General features: G+C 39.5%; 1 protein-coding gene across 1 annotated transcript; it reads right to left on the bottom strand.

Annotated features, from left to right (window-relative positions):
- Positions 1–22: 22 nt before the first annotated feature.
- Positions 23–24,071, bottom strand: top2b (DNA topoisomerase II beta). The gene is made up of 35 exons (XM_060865703.1): positions 23,577–24,071; positions 20,484–20,672; positions 20,251–20,341; positions 18,838–18,901; positions 17,215–17,360; positions 16,415–16,512; positions 15,750–15,962; positions 14,392–14,565; positions 13,887–13,988; positions 13,639–13,776; positions 13,165–13,303; positions 12,728–12,885; positions 12,117–12,242; positions 11,929–12,039; positions 11,718–11,823; positions 11,361–11,470; positions 11,043–11,135; positions 10,749–10,863; positions 10,125–10,246; positions 9,416–9,564; positions 8,782–9,013; positions 8,468–8,602; positions 7,737–7,937; positions 7,390–7,585; positions 6,287–6,378; positions 5,473–5,628; positions 4,849–4,932; positions 4,269–4,466; positions 3,566–3,725; positions 3,272–3,433; positions 2,639–2,825; positions 2,333–2,421; positions 1,809–1,901; positions 942–1,165; positions 23–547 (listed from the first exon to the last, which is right to left on the bottom strand). The coding sequence occupies exons 1-35, from the start codon at positions 23,616–23,618 to the stop codon at positions 395–397; spliced, it is 4,848 nt and encodes a 1,615-aa protein (XP_060721686.1). The 5' UTR covers positions 23,619–24,071; the 3' UTR covers positions 23–394.
- Positions 24,072–24,174: the final 103 nt, after the last annotated feature.

Here is a 24,174-nt window from a genome sequence, read left to right as displayed (position 1 = left end):
AACTTCCAAAAAGAAGAACAAACACCTTTTACATTTCATGTTTATTTCCAAGTTCATCTCAAAAGGTACACTGTCTCTTACTTTGAACATTTAAAATGTGCTGGTCTAAATTTCTAAAAGCTGCTTAGGACAAATACAGTTTGATGAAAAAAAAAACCTGTATAACAATAATAATAATAATATTAATAACAACAATAAAAATTGTAAAACAGCTACACAGTAAAAAGCATTTAACATCACAAATAAAGAAAAATAAAACTGGCAAGTGAAGAAATGTACAAAAGTCTGCAGGACAAAAGACAGAAGCGAGAGAGAGAGAGAGAGAGAGAGAGAGAGAGCTAAAGAGTGTGTGTGTGTGATAAAGAGAGAGAGTACTGGAGTACTGATAAGCTGCCTAAATAAACATATCGTCGTCGTCGTCAGACTCGGCAAAGTACTTGATCTCCTTCTTGGCTCGGCCTGACCGGTCACGGGACGTGTCCAAGCGGCTGAAACCCTTACTGTTCACTTCATCGTCGTCTTCATCTGACGCGGCCTTCTTCGGCTTCTGTACTCAAACACACAGAAGTCACGGTGAACAGAACTGAAAGCTGCAGCAGCGTTCGAGTCGTCAATTACTGTCGTTTTCATTCTGAATTTAAACTGCTTTGAGACAATGTTCAATGTTGAAAGTGCTATACAAATTAAATTTGATTATAAATTGAATAAATCAAGTCCATAATTAAGACTGTTTTATGATTCTGTGATATGACTTAATAATTGGACCCCTGCTGGCAAAGGTGTTAATGCAGGAGGCTCTCAGCAAAATAATGGCTACAGTATATTGATTTTTTTTTTGGGTTAAAAAAATACCAAGGGACAATTAATACCGTATGTAATATGTAGTACATAATAGAATATGTATTATAAAGTAATTATATTTGTTTAATTAAGTTACTCACTCTGCTGCTAGGAACTTTTCCTGTCTTCTTCAAGGGTCTATAATCTTCCTCTGAGTCAGAGTGCTTCCTCTTCCTCCCCCTGCCTTTGCCTGGGCTTTTAAATAATGTCGATGGTGGTTTCTTAGCTGCCGTGTCTGAGTCCGAGTCCCACACAGAGGTGTCCGGTTTCTTGGTTGTGGATGGAGGTTTCCACGGTTTAGGTGCAGCTTCAGTCGGCTTCTTAGCTGTAATGAAAAGAAAAAAGCAAGAAAGCTGAATTGGAAGTTCAACATTTTTAAATGAATAATCAAGCTCTTTCTCACTGAACATTCGAGCAGCTGTTTATTCATGCGATTATGCAATCAGTGTGTAATGTGTACCAGCAACACGATGCTTAAATTAATATAGTGCAAAGAGCTTCAGTTAATGTTTACAGTTCAAGGCAACACCGGGCAGATTTAACAGACTGTAGTCTCAGATGCCTGTTGTTAGCGGCCTGGAGTGAAATCTAATCTGGTCTTCTGCTGCTGTAGCCCAACATCCTCAAGGTCCCAGGGGTGTTTTAAGATGCTTTTCTGTTCACCATGTTTGTAGAAAGTGGATATATTATCTAACAACAGTCTGGCGATTCTCCTCTGACCTCTCTCATCAACAACAGCCACATGCCAGATGTTTTTATTTCTATGTAAACTCTAGAGACTCTTTGTGCTAAAATCCCAAAAGATTTAAAAAAAAACCAACAACAACAAAAAACACCCTAACCTGCCCATCTGGCACCAACAGCCATGCCATGTGCAGGTGCACAGGTGTTAATAATAAACAGTAAGTGTGTAGTGAACCAACTGTCTTGGGTGAAGTGTGCAAACAGAGAACTGCAGCAGTTGTTACCTTTCTTAGCAGGTGAGGGTTTGTCAAACGCTGAGCTGCTGGAGTAGGAAGAGAACGCAGCGCCCCTGTCATCATCACTGTCAGACTTTACTTCTGTAACACACAGTTAATACAGTCAAACTGGTCCTGTTCTAAAGTGCATGAAAACTATTTTGGATTGAAACACACACACACACACACACAAGCACACACACACACACATACACACACACATACACACACATACACACACACACACACATACACACACACACACAAACACATACACACACATACACATACACACACACATACACACACACAAACACACACACATACGCACACACACACATACACACACACATACACAAACACATACACACACACATACACACACACACACACACACACATACAAACACAAACACATATACACACACACAAACACATACACACACACACAAACACATACACATACACATACACACACACAAACACACACACACACGCACACACACAAACACACATACACACGCACACACGCACCACTGTCACTGCTCTTCTCTGAGAACGTATGTTTGGATGAAGAGAATATGCTCTCTGGTTCCTTCTTCTTCTTGGTCTCTGAGGCAGACCTACACACAATAATTTACAAAGTAAATTTAGATGAAGTGTCTAAAACCTCAACATGACACATAATAAAGAAATAAAAACATTTCCCTAAACTTCCTTGAAAGGGACCAGGATTATGGATACAAGACAATTGTTAAAAATAAATTTTAAAAAATAAATAATAATAATGCAAAAAACAAACAGAAAATCGAATTGTGCATGAGTGTAAAATGAACATACGAAGTGATTGCTGGTTTAGGGGGGAATATGTCATCGTCATCATCTTCCTCATTGTTAATCAGTGCAGTGCTGAAGCTCTCCTTGTAGGTGTGGACTGGTGAAGTTGGTGGCTCGTTATCGTGATCTTCTTCCACGTCTTCCTCTCTCTCCTCCTCAGAGAAGTCAAAGGTATACTTTACTTTTGCAGCTGGAGAAAAAAAGCGCAACTTTATAAGCAGACAATCGCTACTAGAATTCTACAATAACAGCTTTTTGAACACGTCTCTGAATAAATAATCTGAAAAATACTAAAAGTATTTCACAATCAACTGAACTTTGTAAAATGTACTGTAGTTATTATTATATACCATGAACATAAGACAATATGAAGATACATAAAAAATAATGTGTGTGTTGATCTCCTTTATGTTCTAATGTTTGGGCATGTGGTCTTTCCTCTTCGGTCCAGATCTGACGGATAGATTTGAATCCTAAATCAAACTGGTAGTTAGTGGAGAGTTGTGTGGGAAGGAGACCTGATGTTACATAGCTCTCTAGTTGCACATAGCTTGCATCATACTGCTTTAAGCCATCCGTTTAAAAAAGGAAAAAAGAGCTGTATAACAGCAAATGGGGGAAAAGTTGAACACACACCTGAAGCTCTCCTGGATGCCGTGTCTCGGGGAATAACAAGCTGTTCGCTGTCATCTACATCGCTGTCAGACTTTTCGTCATCATCTGACCAAGGATTCTTCTTCTTCGTTTTCCTGCTTGAGCCCTTGGCTGAGCCTGGAGTCTTCCTCTGTCTTGGAGGGCCTGATTGAAAGGCATACAGGATTATATGTATAAATAATGTCTTCTAAACACTGGGACACGGTGTAAGGATGTATAAAGCTGAATACAGTTTCATTGGCCAAGAATAACTATAACTGCTGTTACATTCTTTACCGGGTTCCTTCTTCTCCTTTTTAACACGTGGAGTTTTGGGTTTGGCACCAGGGTTTGGCAGACCAGATGGTGAGATCATTGAATTGTCTCCTGCTGCACCGTTCGAGTCGATCAAGCTGTCATCGTCAAATTCCACCTTCACTGACATTTCAGCTTCACCCTGAAAGATATGCACTTAAACATTAAAAATACATATATAATGGCTGAATAAACATCATGCTCTTAAATAAACAACAAACTCTGAATGCAACAAACACACACACACACACAGACACACACAGTTTAACATCCAGAAGCACGAGTAAACACCTCTACACACAAAACAACCGATTTCTTAAACGCATTGCAACTCCCCAATAAAATATTCTGTATTGATGCTCATTTAAAAAACTCATTTAAAGGTTTAGTTTGTTTTGGATTTTTCATTTGCAAATCTATTTTTATTAAAAATGCCAATTGTCCCTCTTCACCAATACAAATAAAAGTATAAGACACGTACATTAACAAATATCAATAGTGTTTTCTTTTTATGTTTTTTTATGTATTTACTATATTGTAAACATACATATCTAAGTTTCCACAGGACAAAAGACACAAAATACACATTTTGTTACATAGAATAATAATTTGCACATCTAAAGTATGACCCAAATGTTGTGGATGTTATTCAGGGTGTGAAATTACTGCACTCTCTTTGTCTCACCTTCTTCTTCTTGGTCATCTTCCTGGAGGCGTCAGCTTTCATGGCGAGTGTGATCTGAGGCTCTACTCGCCGGCCAAACGGTGATGGCAGGGTCTCTTCCAGCTGGATCTTCTTCGCTTTGGGCTTGCCCACCTTTCCTTTGACCATCTTCACTGCCTTCCCCATGCTGTTGTTCTCTCGCTCTTGATCCTCCAACCGCTGACACACAAAAATACAGGCATAAGCAATGGGGTGTGTCTCAGTAACCACAGACACACACACACACATATATATGTAGCCTGACAAGCTTGAATTAAATTTTAAGTTGAATATTAATGAGCTCATAATTTCAACCGTAGACATTATATTTTAAGGTAAACCTGTATTTTAAGAATTTTTTTTACTTTTTACTTTGTATGACAATGATATAGAGATACAGACATTTTTATTAAACTTACGTTAGGCCAAACACAATGAGAGAATTTCTGCTAGTTTTGTGTGATTTGGTTTAATGGTATTAGAACAGGTTTTAAACTAGCTTTTGGTGGTTGTTTGTGACTGAACGCTCTGTCCTCAAACGACTGTGTTGTGTAACGCTTACGTCCAGCTCTTCGATAAACACAGCCAGGTCTTCTTTCCATAGATCGTCTGAAGATTTTCTCAGCAGTTCGTTTAGTTCCGCTTTCTGTAATCACACAAAGTCGTTTTTTGTGTTTATTCGGATAAAGACAATAGGTTTTTGGTATCTTCAGTACATTTTAAACACTAACTTAGAGAGCCATGAATATATTGTGAAATGATACCTAAATAGAAACGTAGTAAACGACACGGTATAAACGATCTCTTTGTTGTAAGCTTTCTGACTTTCTTATTGATTTCAAAATGTTACTCAGCGTCAAAAATGTAGTGCATTCCTAATAAATAGTTAACTAATGCTTGCCCAGTGTTAGTTAAGTTAAATATACGTTGATAGATTTTATTTCTAACAGGAGAATGAAGCTGAGTATTTATCAGGTGGAAAGATCAAGTAAAAACAAGAACATCGACCAAAGGACTGAAAAAGTCTCTTGATACTCAGATGTTAAGAAAGCTTAGATCCTATGCAAAATGCCTGAAAATTGCACATGTTTAAAAGATGTTTAAACTGACTTAAGGGGAGTGCAGCTTCAAATAAAACAATTTTAAACCTATGGATCTGAGAGGTCGCATTTTGGACATGATGTACCTTCACGTCTCTCTGTTTCAGAAGATCGTCCACCTTCTCCTTGGTCAGGCACCACAGAGGCATGTTAAGGATGTAGTTAAAGTTAGGACCTGACGAGGAGCCGGAGTCCACTGAGCTGTCGCTCGTGTTGCCGTCATTATCCTCATCCTCCAGAGCCTGAGTGGGTGATCATACAGAATGTTTTACCAGCACATCAATCTGGACAAGGTTTATATTACATGAGGTTATTTCTACACGTCACTTTAAATTATGTTGTACTGTTTCCAGCACAGGTTGTAAAACAAATTACTGACATGTGACTAAAATCCCAGACATACTCGTCCACTCTCTTGCTTATATAATAATTACATTCCTCCACCCCATGATGTAAAACTAACCTCATCCAAATAAGTCTTTAGGTAAGCAGCAGTCACGGTCTCTGCCATCGGCTGTACTGAGTACTGGCTCAGAGTGACGAAATATTTAATACGTTTGTTATATACCGTGTATTATTTACTCATTATTCTACTTAAACAAGTGCTATCGATGTATTTGCCTGGATATATAGTGTTTTATTTCCAAAATTCTACTACAAAAACACATTCGGTTCAAGAGAGACAAAATTTAGTACTTAAAATGGTCGATTGTGTGGTATGTTTTTTTCCTAACGGAGTTGATTCGTTTAATTTTTTTATTTAACGAGTTAGTAACAAAACGTATGTGCAAAATATCTTTACCTTCGTATGCGACATCTACGACAAGATATCGAGCTAACCCAGATATGTCTATGGTTAATAACAACTGCTTTGTGATCTCTAATGTATGTGTCCTGTACCTTTTCTTGAGCTTTGGTCCAAGCTGCCACTGGATCAGACTCGTAGCCTCTCTGCAGCAGCATCCGGATCAGCTCCCTCTTAGGCTTGTTCTCTGGAATACAGTAAAAACATTACTCTAATAAAACTGTATACTGACATAGACAGTGAAAAACAGTGAGCACTGAGCTCTGATCTATTAATCTGGTCTATTAATCTGGTCTACTAGAGATTTATGGCTGTTATGACCAATTTATACACAACAAGGAGCCTATTATTTATAGAAACCCAATGCAAATATTGAGCAAGCGTGATAACTAGGATCTATGTTTTTTTTTAATGTTTTTTATTCCATATGTTTTATTTTTATGAGGCTGTTACTCAAACAGGATGTTTACAAGTGTCTAACAAACCCACCAAGCCTCCATGTATTTAACAGTCGTTGTAAGGCTGTCGTTGTAACCTGTTTATCACTGGACATCCTAGTTTCCTATTTTTTTCCTTCCCGCTTTCATACTCAACCCCCAAACATTTCAAAAGCTGCAACTTAAATATAAAACACTGTTTAAAAGCTTCTTTAAAGTTGAGGTGTTTGAAAGCCAATGTTGATATCTGAAATCACCTAAACAAACACGCCCCTAACCCAAACGGGTGTCACCCCTGTTTTGATAGCTCTGCCCCACACATACATACATAACCCAGGCAACTATTATGGCAGAACCTGCTGGAGCAGCTGGTCGAGGGATATTTTTATCAGTAAATGAACTCAATGTGTAATACTATGGTAATACAAATGTGTTTTTGTAGTACTGTGTGTTGTACTGTGAAAGGATTAGCTCCGTTTCACGCAGAAGACAACGTTCAACACCTAAAACCCGAGGCAGGTATCTGCCATGTCAATGTTTCAATCGTTTTTGGCTAATGTCAGACATGCGCACTGAACACTCTCTCCGCCGCATTTTGACAAGACACGTTTGTTTTGTTTGTCAGTTTTCTGAAGCATTTTTCAAACATTGCGCACCCCACCTTTATTCGAAACACACCACTATTGACCCCGTATTGTTTTTTTTATTATTTACTCATCGAGTTAAAGCCCTGTAGTGCTATCAAAATCAACTGTACTCACCGATTGAAATCTTCCCTTCGATCTTCTCCAGAACAAATCGTGCTTGATTGGAAAGTTTCGATGACTCGGCACCTAGACTTCCGGCCAGCCAGTCCTTCCTCAGTTTGTAATAATGCAAGCGCAGCTCGAAGAACTCCTTCAGTATATCGTTCACAGATTCGTACCGCTTCATACAGCCCATGTGATCAAACAGCACCTACATGAATAGACCCCACCGAGAAAGACGAAAGGAGTGAATAAAACTCCAACAGACCGATACAATGTTAAATGATTATGCAGTTCTTTGGTAGTTATAAAATAACAGCAAAACTTGTTTTATTTGTGTTGTACACAATTCTCTGTCTCACCATTGAGTTGCAGGTGAGAGAAGACTGCAGTTTGAAGACTTTGTGAAGGCCTGCAGCTTCAGCCTGGGCCAGCTTTTCCTCTGACATGCGCACCACAAACTTCACTGTGGTGTCTGTGTGGTACTCCTTATAATCAGAGATGAGAGCTGGGGTTTTCTCTGTGCCCTGCAGCATGGGCTCCAAGACTGACTCCTTGTACGCCTGCATGAAATATAGGAACAATCAGGGAAAATATTCCTGAAATCAGACCAGGGGCCAAGGGTAAAAGACAGAGGTGGGAGTAAGTCACACATGTGCAAGTCACAAGTAAGTCTCAAGTCATGAACGTCAAGTCAAAGTCAAGTCGAGTCTTTTTTTAATATTTGTCAAGCAAGTCTCAAATCTCAAATTTGCGACTTAAGTCTGACTCGAGTCAAGTCGAGTCCCCCATCTTTGAATCATTTAACTCAAGTCAGAGTCAAGCCTCAAGTCATGAAGGTCCAGTCAAAGTCAAGTCGAGTCTTTTTTAATATTTGTCCAGCAAGTTTCAAGTCTCAAATTTGCGACTTAAGTCTGACTCAAGTCAGGTCATATGACTCGAGTACCCCATCTCTGGTAAAAGATAAGCCACGGCAAAATGAACCTTTATTAATATTTATGTGGTCTTCTTTATTCTTTCTAAACCCTTTATTTCAAATACTGTAAAAGTTAAATGAAAGGAATAAACCGTGACATGAGACGGTTGAGCATACCTGAGTCCATGTGCGTATCGGGAGCTCTGTGATCTCAACGGTGTTCTTGTCAAGGACGGAGATCTCACCACTGACCATGTACTGGTTCAATCCCAACTCATGGATCACCCCCTTGAAGCTCTTATAGCTGGGAAGCTGCACAAGGACACGGACATGGAACATCAGCACATCAAAACACAAAAGAACTACAAACAGTGTAAACACCTCAGTCAGCGTTACAAATCAATGTAGCAAAGCAAACTGGCTTTTTTTGCCAAATCTGATGTTACACATCAGATGGTGATGTATGTCTATCGGTGGCATGAAGCTTTTACCATAGGCAAAGGATCTTGATGTTCAAGCATGCGGTTAATGTTGTTGACGATCTCTCGTGGGTCATAGTTGGGGATCTTGCAGGCCCAACCGGTCCCAATACCCTCTGCTCCGTTAACCAGCACCATGGGAATTATAGGGATGTACCACTCTGGCTCCACCTTCTGGTTGTCATCGTAAAGAAACTTGAGCAGGTTGTAGTCCACAGGTGGGAACAGCAGCTTGGTCAGTGGACTGTTAGAGAGTGAAAAAGACAGCGACAGCAAGAGAACAATTAAATATTTAGAGCATGGAAATCTCAAAATTTTTTTAACAATAACTCAATTTTAAGAGGCAGATTTCCCACCGTATTTCTGGAGTTAAAGGCAGCCTACTTTGAAAACTTATGATACGATGCTGTATAAAAGTATACAGTCCAGAAAATGTGTTTACTTCTATTAATTTGCGACTAAAGAGAGAGTCGGGAGCCGTAGGATGCTAGGAAAGGTCTGTATATGAAGGTTGATGAAAAAAAGAGAGAAATTCCTTCTGCTTTTCATGCAACCCCCCACATGAGGTTGAGGTTGATGCTCAAGAACAATCCACTTACACGGTAAAGAAATGTAACACATAAATCCTCTCTGCAGACTGACAAACCTGAGCATGGTGAAAATGTAACGCGGGCTAGCCGCATCTTTGCCGCCGTTGATGCGAGTACCAAACTGACCCAGGGGCTGCAGGATGTTGATGTTGTTGCTGCCGACAAAGTTTTGAGCCAAGTTCACGATGGTCATCATTAGAGCTTGCTGTTGACAAAAACATCATTCGTTTAATGCTCTTAAATTGCTCTGTGGTAATGCTTATGAAACAAGCGTACGCTGTCATCCGATACAGAATACATGCACTACGGTTCGCAAATGTTATCACCAACTCTCTTTCGTCGCGGCACGTTCTAACATAAGAAGTTGCCCAAACACTTGCTGTGGTTCCTCCGAACTGAGCTTTAGGCAGATGGTACAGATCATACTCTGTGAGTAATTTCCCTACCAATTTTAGAGAGGATGAGAACACCGTGATGACCAAAGATTTACACCATCACAAGATTTTAAAGAAAAATCATTTTTGCTGTAGTACCATTTCTAAGAATATATTTGTCCAGGCTGAAAAATCTAAATGCACAATGTTCCCTTTGACAGCACTGATGTGTTGAGTGTAATGTAATGTAGTAAATGTAACAAACAGGAACTAAAATGAACTTAAAAAAATCCAAACAACTAAAACTTTTAATATTGGATTGGAGGCCTATGGAGAGATAAATAAAAAACCTTACAGAGACAAACACACGCACACACACACACAAACACACCTCGCCGTGATGGTAAGCAGACATCTCTGCGACTGAGCCAGCCAGCTGAGCCACTTTCACCTCCCTCTTATCGTTCCTCTTCAGGCAAGTAAACAAGACCTTCCTCTGGCCTGGCTTCAGACCTGCATGCAAAACAACACACCCCAGATATTCACCTTATAGCCTTTAGACAACTGGTAAGGTAGCGCTGTTTGTACTCATATCAGTGCTCTTCACTCTTTGTAGGTTGTTGTAAAAAATGTATTTTAGATGCCACAAAAGACATATAAGTTCGTTGCTGCCATACACACACACACTGTACACACACAGTACACACACTCACACACACACAGTACACACACACACACTCTGTACACACACACACTGTACACATATACACACACACACACACTCTGTACACACACACTCTACACACACACACAGTACACATACACACACACGCACTGTACACACACACACTGTACACATACACACACACACTGTACACACACACACTGTACACACACACAGACTGTACACACACACACACACACTGTACACATACACACACATACACACACACACTGTACACACACACACTCTGACTGTGTAACTGTCATGTGTAACACTATTTAGGAGGCGCACCATCGACAAGGGATGGAATGGATCTCTCGTTGTCGGAGTTGGAGAAAAGAATCAGCTCTTTGTTGATGAAGTCGTTGTAGGACAAGTGCCGAGCTGCGGTGCCATACAGGTATTGCTGAAACACAAAAAAATTAGTTTAAAAACGGCTGCCCTTGTTAAAAAGATGATGCTATGCTAAGACTATTCCAAGAGTTAAGACTAACAGGGCTGAAAACCTTTTTTTTTTTTACATCTAAATACACCTAAATCTCTCTTTGAAGCATGTGATAGAAAGGTGGATGTGAAAGGTCTCACCTCCGGCAGACCGTGCATCCTCCTCTGCCGCCTGTCCTCCATGAAATTAGTGAGCCACTCTTTTCTGTCATCTGTCTTCTTCTTGCTAAAAGCCTTTAGAGAGAAGACAAACAGGCAGAGCGATACGATTACTATACAGTCCTCCGATTACATCCTGAGTTCTAAAATACAATACTGACACATGCACTACTGTACTCAATGTACACCCCTTAGTTCCTATCGTGGCTCCTGGCCACAGATGGCTGTGGATCAGAATTTGAACTCGCAATCAAGTAACAAAATAATTGCACTTTCTCTCTTCCCACCTCTGAAACCTACCAAAGTAATGGCAGCATCGTCCTCTGTGCCGCCATACTTGAACATAATCCGATGTCTATCCATATCAGCAAAGTATTCCTTTGCCTCTTTGCTTGTGCTGGTACCCAAACCTATAGCATCACATCATTAAATAACATCATTAATCAATTAATCAATTAATCAATCTCACTATCTATCTATCTATCTATCTATCTATCTGTCTATCTATCTATCTATCTATCTATCTATCTATCTATCTGTCTATCAATTAATCTATCTATCTATCTATCTATCTATCTATCTATCAATTAATCTATCTATCTATCTATCTATCTATCTATCTATCTATATGCATGATTGCTTGAAATGAAAACAAACCTTTGTAGTACTTTATATGCCATGTTTTGTAATTGTCTGTTTGCTTTTTCCACTCTTCAAACTCTGGAATGCTGTAGAAGGAAACTTCCTGTTTGTTTTTAGTGGCCTGTACACAAAGCAATCAATATTAAAGCTGAATTCAAATCAAATATGCAGCATTTTATGTCTCTATATATATACGTATATATACACAGAATAAGGCAGCTCATACTTTGACAATCGGGGTGATGAATTCTTCCAGAAACGTGTGCTTCAGAAGAGACGGCCAGTTATGGTGGAAGAAGTTGATGAGAAGGCCCTTGATGTGCGAGCCGTCTTGATCCTAATCACAAAACCCAGAAAACATTAGTGCCGTCACAGAGGTGCAGCAGATTATAACATGTTTAAGACGTACCGTACCTGATCGGTCATTATCATGATTTTGCCATAGCGTAGAGATTTCAGGGACTCTGCGTCGTCATAACTCTTCTTATACTGCAAACCGACGATCTTTATGATGTTGTTGATTTCGGCATTCTCCATGATCTTCAGACAGAAGACGACACAACGACACAATTAAACTAAACATGCATCCGTGTTCTATTTAGATTTGCATTATATCAGTTGTGCAGAAATATATTTCATAATAATGCTCTTGCTGAACCATCACTCTCATTTTTTTGCTGCTTTGGAACTTGCTCTATTTTGCTGCTGTTATCATGAATACTGTCCTCTACTCATATTACACACTTAGTCCTTGTTTGTCTTTACTCTTCTACACCTGTATAGTGTTCAAATTTCATTTTGTTATTTATCTCTAATCTCAGCACACAATGTCAGGATTGCACCCTTTTAGAGACCTAGTTTTCTTCCTCATGTTGCCACAGGGAGTTTTCTGTCTTTTATATTCATTATGTCCAAATCTACATCTTTAAATTTGATGTGTTGTGACAGACTAAATAGCGCTCTGTGAATGAAACTGAGCTCAATTCTGCATGTTTACTCATTTAACTACTATGGTGTCTGCTCACCTGTTTGTGTGTGGCCTCTCGCACATTCAGGATCTTGCCTCTTAAAGGGAACACTCCGTATCGGTCTCGTCCGATAACGCCCAGCCCGGAGACGGCCAGCGATTTGGCTGAGTCTCCCTCAGTAAGAATCAGAGTGCATTCAGACGAGTGCTTCCCACCTTAGCATAAGAAAGAGTCAGCAATAATGCACACAAAAGTCAGCAGGATAGAAAAGGTTAAAAAAAAGGTAAAAAAATCCGACATGCCATGCTGTGGTAAAGCTTACAGAAGTATTAAAGATGCAAGGACAACCAGATCATTTAAGCAAAGTGGAAATTTATAGTATTTAGAACAAGTAAATGCATGTTTACATGTTCAGACGTTTCGAGTGCTCAGAAAAACAACGGCATTCGTTTACAAGGATTCGTTTACAAAACACTTAACTGGTCCAAACTCACCAGCATCATTAGCATCATCCAGTTTAGGGATGCCTTTAATCTTGCTGTACTTGACTGATGAGCACTTTTTATTTAGCTGTGTCTGAGCCTTGAACTTCACCCAGTTCAGAATGCTCTCCACGATGCCACAGTTAGTAGCCTGAGGAACAATAAGAGACCGGTTACTTACAGAAATTACGCTCTGTATTAGCGCACTTGTGTATTTAAAAACAATAAAGACATTCAAGGAATAAAACTTAAAACGGTTGTATGATGCTAACGGCTACAAAGGGAGTTCTTAACAAGTTCTTCACAAACTTGACACACACAACACATCAGCTAATTAGCAAGTTCCTCGAAAGCTATGTCAGGTGTCTAACAGGAGGAAGATCGAAAATAACAGTGAGATAAAGAAACACCGGTCTGAATGTTACCTAAAGCCCAAATTTACTATCTGATCCATTAAAGCAACCTTATTATCAAAATGAGTCTTACCGCTCTTATGAATTTTTCAGAGAGAGCACATTTCGAGCCAAAGCTTTTGGTCTGAAGAGTCATGTTCTCTTTAGTCTGGGAGTCGAAGGTCGGGTTCTCGATCAGAGCGTTCACAAACACCCAGATGTGGTTCTTGACCTGAAATGAATCAATTTACTTCATCATCATCATCATCATCATCATCATCATCATCATCATCATCATGTTGTTTAAAATGACAACACAATGCTAATATTTAATGTCCAAACCTGGAATGGTTTCACTGTCACTCCTGCTTTATTCTTCTTCTTCACCACCTCAATGAGTTTTGCCACAATTTGGTCCACGACATAATCGATGTGTCTGCCACCCTGTGAGAAGAGCCAAAAGAAATTACATCCTGGGTCATAGGCCTAAAGTCAAGGAGCGTGCGATCCAGCAAAATAAGTCGTCCTGATAATCCCACCTGATAATTCTGGGATACATCCTATGAATCATGATATTTATGTTCTATAAGAAACTGCAAGCAAAAACAGCTGTTTTTGTGTCAAAGTGGGTCTGACGATTCTTTAATTTGTCCACAAATTTAAAAGGAAAACGGAAAAAAAATAGATATATATATATTTTTTTTTTAAATCGGCTTTTTCCCTTCTGGTTGTAATGATTACAATTAATACAAATATGAATTTATTACATTATAGTAAGTAATACTATCCGTGATATCTCAGTAAAACTTTACAAACATCAATATTATCTGGTCGTATTTCCTGCTACCTTTGTAGTGGCGATGCTGTTGACAAAACTGATCTGCTGGAACCCTTTCTCGCTCATTGTGAGACACACCTCCCAGCGCTCGTTCGCCACCTCGTTAACTACTTTCAGTGCCACGCCGGTCTCGTCCAGCTTGTCCTTCACATACAGATCCACGTAGCTGCGAAAGCCATTCACCTGCAGCGTGAAGTGCGAGCAGTGAGCATGTGATGTGTGAAATCCGGTTAGTTGATCAATTGCAGAGACACACGACTGCGATTCACAGACCGTTAATACATGATTCGGTGCGAATCTGTTCATAATACGTAAAACGAAGGTAAATCCATATTCAGGAATGAAATAAATCCCAATGTAAGGAACAAATACACCGGGAGGTGCTGTTATAGGAAAATAGTCAAAGACACAACAGAGGTGATGTGGCACAGATGTAAATAATGTTGCTGTTACCGAAACAAAGTTTATTATATATCACTAATTGTACATCCCCAAAGAGATTTATTGTTCTTATACTACACTTTGTCAACAACTATACAGTTTTGTTAATTAGTGAATGATGCATAGTACTTTTTATCCATTTATATTTACTTTTTTTTTATTTATTAAATATCACATTTTCTCCACAAGGTCTCAACAGTGCTGTTGTATAATACTTTTTATATCCATAACACTATAATAACATCCAGTTCCGTTATATAAGAACTACAACTTAAAGGCATCTGGATGTGTGTTTTTAATTGTTAGTATTTTGTGCTCTACTGCCCAGAGATGTTTGAGTAAAAAGAACAACAGTGTGTTTAACTGTAAGGTTGTTTTCATCCACCAGCTGCTTAAAGGAAATGTTAAAACCACAGCCTCCAGCTGCAGCTGGTTCAGTTGTGTCTCTTATCTAAACATGCAATTTGACAATTAAAGGGTTATTCTTCTTCTTTGAAGTTATAATGTTAAATCCGACGAGCTGAAGGCGACGACTACGTTCGGATAAGATGTACCCAAAGGCAGAGACAGCTTAGCATTGTAGGTGAAGCAGGCTGCTTGTTCATGTTCTCGTGTGACTCCGAGCATCTGGACAGCTTTGATAAACGGCACACGCGAGATAATGTGGTGATATCTCTCGTAGCAGCATATAGGATTTGGCCGCCCAAGATTACAGACTACGTAAATGAATTCAGAAAAAAACCAAATAGATAACTGGGTACAATCTCAGTCAGAATAGACTGATTTGTTTTAGACATTATTAGATATTATTATGCAAGGTACTTATGTTGTGCTGATGTTTCATCTTATGTACAAGGTTATGGCAACGTATAATAATATTATAGTATAGTAATACTTTTTGCCCAATGCGGTATGTTGTGACTTACAGGCAGCTTCTTGCCGTTGAGAATGACTTTAACGCCCTTGCATGACCCGGCTATGTCGTAGGCCCTGCGCGTCAGCAGAGCCACAATATCCTTGTCCAGTTTATCCATCTTGAATTTGGCGAGATCAGGCTGGAATGTAACAGAGGTGAAATCGTCCCCGTCGAAGGACTTGATTTTTGCATCGCTGGTTTTTGTCATGTTGTTCTGCCATGACTTTAAGCACAGAAAGCAGAGAAAGATTAATTAACACCTTTTATCAATACTGTCTACAGATACATGAAAGAGTCAGACTGTATTGGCTTCAGACGAAAATCTGGATGGACAGGATTTTGTATCTGTAGACAGTGAACACACACTGCTTACCTCATGTACAGTACACACACATATAGTCTTAAGCAGTATGAAAAGAACAGCGCATCCCTAATGTTCATTTTAAAAGGTTCCATATCTGATACTAAAATACAACTTAAGACCACCAGGGACCTATATGTGTGAAAATGTCGTCTTTTCCCCACCATGAACAGACAATATCTGTGCTTTAAAAGTTCAAACCCACAGAAAGCTCACACAAGAACTCCAGCAAGTCCCAAAACCCTACAAATTTCATATATAAAACTCGTTCTGTCACATAATTTTAACTAGGTGGAATTAGCGGTTGTTGGTACCTGTTTGAAGCTTTGTTTGTACTCTTTGCAGGCAGTTTCCACTGTGAACCTGGTACTGAATATGTTACAGAGCTTAGCACCGTAGCCGTTCCTTCCACCTGCACAACAAAGATAAGACTTTTGAGTTTAAGAACGGGGGAAATCTGGATTGCAAGACAACAGGTATGGGGGAAACACTTACTCAGCACATATAGGCTTTAGCGCTACACAACTCAACCAACTGTGATAAATTTTATTGTAATAATCAAAGTCTGTGAATTTTAGTTGATTAACTTCTGTTCGATTCGATTGCGTTGGTACTGATTTATATTCTATAATATATAAGATGAATAAAACACTGTGGGGCCTTTATTAAAACATATTCCAGGCTCAGGGTGGTGACCTGTCTGTTGTGTGTAAGTCTGAACTGATACCAGCATTTTTTAGTCTTTGCTGAAAAAAAAAAAACAAAAGCTATATTTTTGTTTCCATTACATTTTTTTTTCAAATCTGATTAAATGATTTACTGTGCTATTACACGATATGCCGTTTAAAAGGCACCAAAGATGAATATATTTAAAGGAACATGGGCTTAAACTGTACAACATAAAATATCTTCAGTAATATATAAAATAATCCTAAATCTTGAATTCCATATTTTGCAATCCTAGCAGGATAATTATTTAATCCCTACTCTGTATGACAAGCAGAAACCTGCCCCAGGCCACAAGACTAACACAAGAGCACGCTTTTCCTTTCATTTATTATTTAGTAGCTCATTGTTTTTCATGTAGCGCTTTGGCTTTAGCTCTTGTAGTTACCTGTGACTTTTTTCTCGTCATCATCGTAATTGCTGGAGGTGAGAAGGTGTCCGAAGATAAGAGCGGGGACGAACATCTTCTCCTCTTTGTGCTCCACCACAGGGATTCCTTTCCCATTGTTCCATATGGAGATGATATTAGAATCCCTAACAGAGCAAAATATCACATACACAGTTGATAAGAAGAGAGTGGAGTAGCTGGAGTAGCATCTTTTGGCTAAAAAGATAACAGGCAGCACTCTCTATATTAACCATAGATAAAAACCTGAGAAGGACAGCAAGGGAAAAAGAGGTGGTGTGTGTGTGTGTGTGTGTGTGTGTGTGTGAGGATAATATGTTGATCTCGCTCTCTCTCTCTCTCTGTGTGTGTGTGTGTGTGTGAGGATAATATGTTGATCTCGCTCTGTGTTTCTGTGTGTCTCTGTGTGTGTGTGTGTGAGAAGGACACATGGTTGACGCGTACTGAAGGTGAAGTGAATGTGAAATTCATTAGTCTGCATGCCATCAGCTTCTTCCTCGTCTCCCTCCAGTACATTCCTCCTTCAAATCACCCTCTCACATGCAGCTCAGATAAAAAAAATCCTCAGTTAAACGTCTTTAAGCCCTAATATATTTATTAACATGCTTCTTGTCTATTATTTATAATATAATATATATTATTATAATATATAATATATTTATTAACATGCTTCTCGTCTATTATTTAATTTGCACCTAATTTGCATCTTTTCCTTCCCCTCTACTTTTCCTAACAGCTTCATTAAGACTAAAAACGCATTTGACGGAAAACGGTGGTAAACGTTACAACAGAGAAAACGGAACCGTGCAAAACAACAGCTGAAATATAAAGCCCAGTGTTCAAACAGGCCTATTAACCTCAGAGTATTCTATTGAGCTGTTCACAGATGTATGCTCATATTTGTGGACCTTTATCATCCTTTGCTACTTTTCTTAAAGTAGACGATATATTTATTTGCCGTCAAACCACCACCGCGCTTTGTACCGTGCTGCCGTGGGAGTCGATCGTGAAAAGAGTCGATTCGCGTGATCATTTCGAATGAATGACTCTGCTGCAAGTGAAATAAACCAGCAACAAGAAAATACTTCATCCAGCACATAATCTCTCAGACTACACTACTACACCTCACTCCGACTCAACAATCGGATGCCCGTATTTAAAACCATATCTTTTTAAAACGTCTTAATACGATTTGCTAAAGTGGCTCCACACAGAGAAAGAAATAATAGCAAAGTCTCTCAGCAGCAAAGGACATTCACACTCTGTTCTGAGTATAATGAGCCTGCAGGAATCCCAGATGATATCATGATTTGCTTTATTCTGGAGAAAACAAATAATAATAATAACAATAAGCGCAGGATTAGTGGGATTTTAATAGCTCCCTGCTGCTGAACACTTATGAAGAAGCTGCTGAAAGCACCAACGCTCTACCTTAATAAACCAGTAAAGCACAGCAAGCTGTAGTCTTTATTTATTTAGCGTGAGTGCATTGGGAGTGAGAGAGCAGCCCTGTGAGATGATTCATTATGTGGCAGAATGTTAGCTTGAGTGTAAACAGGCTGAAATTTTTCGGCTTCTCGAGGGAAGTGGAGAAAAGGCACTCACGGATCGATGCTGATTTTGATGGTGTTCATGTTCTTGTCTCGCTGCTTGTTGTCAGCTGCATTAACTGTGAGGGAAAAAAAAGAGGCTAAATCTGGAACTATGAATAGTCCACTTCATTAAACATAACGCTGCATCGGCTCAGCTCAGTCATGTGGCTAAAAGCGGATACGAGACTGGAAATAATCATCTCTGCAGATTTAACGATTAAATTGGTGAAGATGATGCAAACAACAGGAATTCTGGAAATGTGCTGGTTTAGTAAAGCCTTGCATAGAGATTAACTTCATCACTGCTCCGGGTGTGTGTTCACTGCTGTGTGTGTGCACTTTGGATGGGTTAAACGCAGAGAACAAATTCTGAGTATGGGTCACCATATGTCGTATGTCACGTTGTCACGTCACATATACAAAATATGATGTGATAACTAAAATCTGATGTATCCAGACTGGTACTTATATTGGTATCCAGACTGGTACTTATACTGTCACCCAGACTGGTACTGTTACTGGTATCCAGAACGGTACTGATACTGGTATCCAGACCGATACTTATACTGGTATCCAGACTGGTACTGTTACTGGTATCCAGACTGGTACTGATACTTGTATCCAGACCGGTACTGTTACTGGTATCCAGACTGGTACTTATACTGGTATCCAGACTGGTACTTATACTGTCACCCAGACTGGTACTTATACTGGTATCCAGACAGATACTTATACTGGTACCCAGACTGGTACTGTTACTGGTATCCAGACAGGTACTGATACTTGTATCCAGACTGGTACTGTTACTTGTATCAAGACTGGTACTGTTACTGGTATCCAGACTGGTACTGATTCTGGTATCCAGACTGGTACTTATACTGTCACCCAGACTGGTACTGTTACTGGTATCGGTCCGTACACATACTCATAAAAATGTTTCAATAACAACACGTGAAACCCTGCGATACTAAGTGATGTAAAATCACTAAGTGTTGTGCTGTGGTACTAAAAATTGCAGCGATCTGAAATGACTGAAATTAGAAAATTAATGAAGAAAGGCAAAGCAAAGCATTCCTATTACACCAGTAAGCTGAAGTCTAAAAAATCTAAGGCAAAAGTAGTTTATTTACAGCTGCACAGAAGACAAACTAATTAACCATTTAAAATCAACTAGCTAACATTACGCTGTGTAGCAAACGCACGTGTACGTCCTATCTAAAATCGTAAGATAAATAAATGTTCTGTGACGTCTCTGGTCGATCGTTACTGAATAGATTTACTTAATTGGGTATCAGTATTTAAAAGCTACATCCTCGTCAATCTGAAAACAAAACGGCATTGATGCATCCCTACTAAAATCAATTCCACTTCAGAGGTGAGATGCTGAGATGTGGGGAATCGAGAAGAGCCTGGGGCATCGACTTACCGAGAATTTCATCAAAGATTTTATACAGTCCAGGGACGTAAGTGATCTCTCGCAAGTTCATTCCAATCTCTTCGTCGAAAACCCACATTTGCTGGAAATAAGAGGTACAGATTGAAGCGAGTGTGCACTGATCTCACAGGACAGTAAATCTGTCATTAGTTTGTGCCATATTACAATAAGTACAATCTGTTTAGGATCACATTCGGCGTAGTCGCTGTAGAACTGGGCCTCACCTGAGTGACAGGCTCCACTGAGCCGATGTAAGTGTCTGGACGGAGAAGGATGTGCTCCAGCTGAGTTTTCTTCTGGTACACACGCTCTACAGTCATCTTCTTAGAGCTCTCTTTCCTGGGAAGCTCGCTCTTCCCGCCTTCGCCGTTCGCCTCCTCTCTCTTGGTGCCATTGTTCTTGTCAAAGAAGGTCTGTTGTTAAGATCAGCACAGTATTAGACATGCGTCCACAAGTAGATGACTAAATCCAGACTACAGACGTTGTAAGAATGTCTGAATTAAACCAGAGATTTCTGCAGTCAACTAGAGAACTAGAGCTTAAAGAAAACCGAGGTACGGGCTCCCCGAGCCCAAGAACGTCTCTAGTGTATCCTGCTAAAATGTGTGAAAAAGCTGTTTGAAAATATCTTTAAATTTTCATAGATCACAGACAATTTATTTTGTGGTCATTCAGGCACTCTATGAGCAATGTTAAAGACCCAGAAACTCAACATTGTATACTTTTACATAAAGCAAATTCTTTGAATTTAAAGGTATGACTTGCTTATCCAGTGGGATCGTATCCAGATGTTACTTTATTTAAATTATTCTTCAGTAACTGCTCTACCCTGGTCAGGGGCACTGTGAATCCGGAGCTTACTCTGGAGTGCGGTGAGAATACATCCTGAATGGGATGGCAATTAATCACATTTGCATTCATTCACACCTAATGGTGTGTTTTTAGGAGGAAACCAGAACCTGGAGGAAATGAACGCAGACACACGATAGAACATGCAGTGAACCGAGATCAGGCTCGAAACAGAAACCTGGAGCTGCCGAAGTTTATGTCTAAATTTCAAATATGGATCCTACATGTATAATGGTTCTTTTAAACAAATCTACAGAAAACGTTTATAGGCTTATTATACACTACATGGTCAAAAGTACGGGATTCCTGACCATCACACCCAGACCTGGTTCATTTTCCAAACTGTCGCCATGATGTTTAAAGCAAACAATTGTGTAGGATGTTTCTGTATGCAGTAGCATTACAATTTCCCTTCACTGGAATTAAGAGGTGCAAAGCTGTTCTGTGCACAAAGCAAACTCTATGAAGGCATGGTGTGTTGAGTTTAGAGTGGAAGCACTTGAGTGTCAAGACCTTCTCACCCACCAAACATCACTAATGCTCTTGTAGTTGAATGAACACAAATCCAAATCTAGTGGAAAGCCTTCCAGAAGAGTTTATTATAAGGAGAAGAACATCAGAATCAGAATCAGAAAGATCTTTATTGCCAGGTATGTTTTCACATATGAGGAATTTGTCTTAGTACAAGAAGCTCCACAGTGTAACAGAATGACATTGACATTAACATCTGGAATGGGATGATCAACAAGCACATATGAAGCACATATGATGTAAGGCCTGCGTAGCCTAGTGGTTAAGATGTTAGGCTATCAATCAGAAGGTTGTGAGTTCGATCCCAGGTCCACCAAGATGCCACTGCTCGACCCCTGAGCAAGTCCCTTAACCCTCAGTTGCTCAGCTGTATAAAATTGAGATAATGTAAGTCACTCTATCTAGATAATGGTGTCTGTCCAATGCTGTAAATGAGTGTGATGGTGAGGTGTCCACAAACATTTAACCATATAGTGTATCTGTAAATATAGCAACATGTATAATTACTAATTGTCACTAAATTGCAGCTTCAATTCTACATACTTTACTATAAAAACAATAAAATATATAAATATCAGCCGATGTCCGTAGCCGACACTGTTTTTGCTACAAATAGGCATGTAGTTTAAATTCACTGGTTAGTGGGAAAAGTAAACATCACGTCTTTGCTGCCTAAAATATTTGAGGACGGGATGAGAAAATCAATCCGGAGAAGTACAGAGTTTGATCAGTGTGTCCTGATTTCACAACGCATAAAGTTAATTAAACTTTTGCCTTACAGAAAAACACACGAAAGAATAAGACACGCTTTTAATCCTCGCCTCAGTCATAGAGTGGAAATTAGATTATTTTTCTCTACGTTAATGCTAATAAAATGGTGATACGTTTGGGTAGCACAATGATCTGCTGCCTCGTAGCTTCAGAACCTCCGGCTTGATCTGTACAGAGTTCTTATACCGAGTCCTCATATAAAACATGTCGGCTACACTAAACTGCCCCTGAGTGTAAGTTTGTGCATGAATAGCCCCCGGTGATTGTCTGGTGTCCCATCCAGATGTATTCCACCCTCACACCCAGCATTTCTTCAAGACACTCTGGATCCAAGATCAGGATAAAGCTCCTACTGAATGAATGTGTCATTGCTGAACAATGCTAACACGGTGTAATAACTGTCACAGGGGGTAATTATGTTTATTTAGCACAAATGTTGTGGTCACGTGGGTCAGAGGTCATATTTACACCTGGGTTTTGTTTACTGACGTCATCCATCACTCACGAGCATAAAGAAGTTTTAGGATGGATTTATGTAACGGGTTGATCTCTGGAGGTTTGATTAAACAATATAAACACGTAAACACGAGTCTGTGCTCAGTTTATACGCGCATGAACCACAATTGTATTTATTGTTTCAGTTCAGTTCATAAGTTTTCCTTAAACAACTCTTCTCTGGTGCTTATTTATTATTTATCAGCCACTCACCGACCAGGTTTACTAAAATCCAAGCAACTTTACGCTCGTGAAATAAATTGAATCGAATATATTTAGCTTTAAATGTAAAGAAGTGCAAAGAAAAGTCCGTTGCAGTCAAACAATAGGGCGCTCGAGCGCAGCTAGCTTTGTTAGCATCTGAGTAAAAACATCACAAAAATGGTCTAAAAACGTCCACGATTATATTTGTTTAATAATAAACACTAAAATTTTATTGTCCTGTGTGGAACAGAGTTTCCAGTCATTTCAACCGACGGACATTTTAACATTTGTAGACGTTTATAATAATACACATTACATGTTAGCTACATGCTAAGCTAAAGTTACCTCAGATGCGCTCGCGCGTCGACGGGTGTAATAACGTACGATATTTCTTCCTATTACACACAACACGACGTTTATAACGTATTAATTACACCTTGCGGACGACGTGTGTGTGTTTTACTCACCAAACCGTTCAGTCCTCCGCTTCCTGTAGCGCTGTTAGACATTTTTATCTCCTATTGTGTCTTTTTCCCCAGGTGTAAAAAAAAAAAACTAGCAGTTTAGAAAAAAAATTATTAAAAAAAATATCCTTCAGTGCTACAACGGGGTTAAATCGCCGTCCATGTGAGCCGATAATCCGTGTGTGTGTGTGTGTGTGTGTTGTAAAGAGCTACATACAAGCTGAGACTTCGGCTATTGTTAAAATCGACCAGCGGTACAGCACCAGGCCTGAGCGCCTCTCACTCACACACACACACACACACACACTCTCTCTCACACTCACACACTCTCTTTCACACACACACACTTTCCTTTCTGCTGCCGGCGACAAAACAAAACACACACACGCGCGCGCACACACACTCCTAACGCTTTATATTACATTATATTACAATAAAAGATTAGAATAGAAACGCTTTGTTTTGTGTCTCATGTGAGGCTCCGGATTGGTCCGCACATTTCCCGGATATTCATTCAGAAACAATAACATTGGCGCTGCGTCCCAGTCCGTCCGGCTTCAGAGAGCACCGAAGTCTCACACGACCAATAGGAGAAGAGCAA

Source organism: Tachysurus vachellii, chromosome 3, assembly GCF_030014155.1.
Source record: "Tachysurus vachellii isolate PV-2020 chromosome 3, HZAU_Pvac_v1, whole genome shotgun sequence".
NCBI classification, from domain to species: domain Eukaryota; kingdom Metazoa; phylum Chordata; class Actinopteri; order Siluriformes; family Bagridae; genus Tachysurus; species Tachysurus vachellii.
This window is presented reverse-complemented; position numbering and strand designations above follow the sequence as displayed.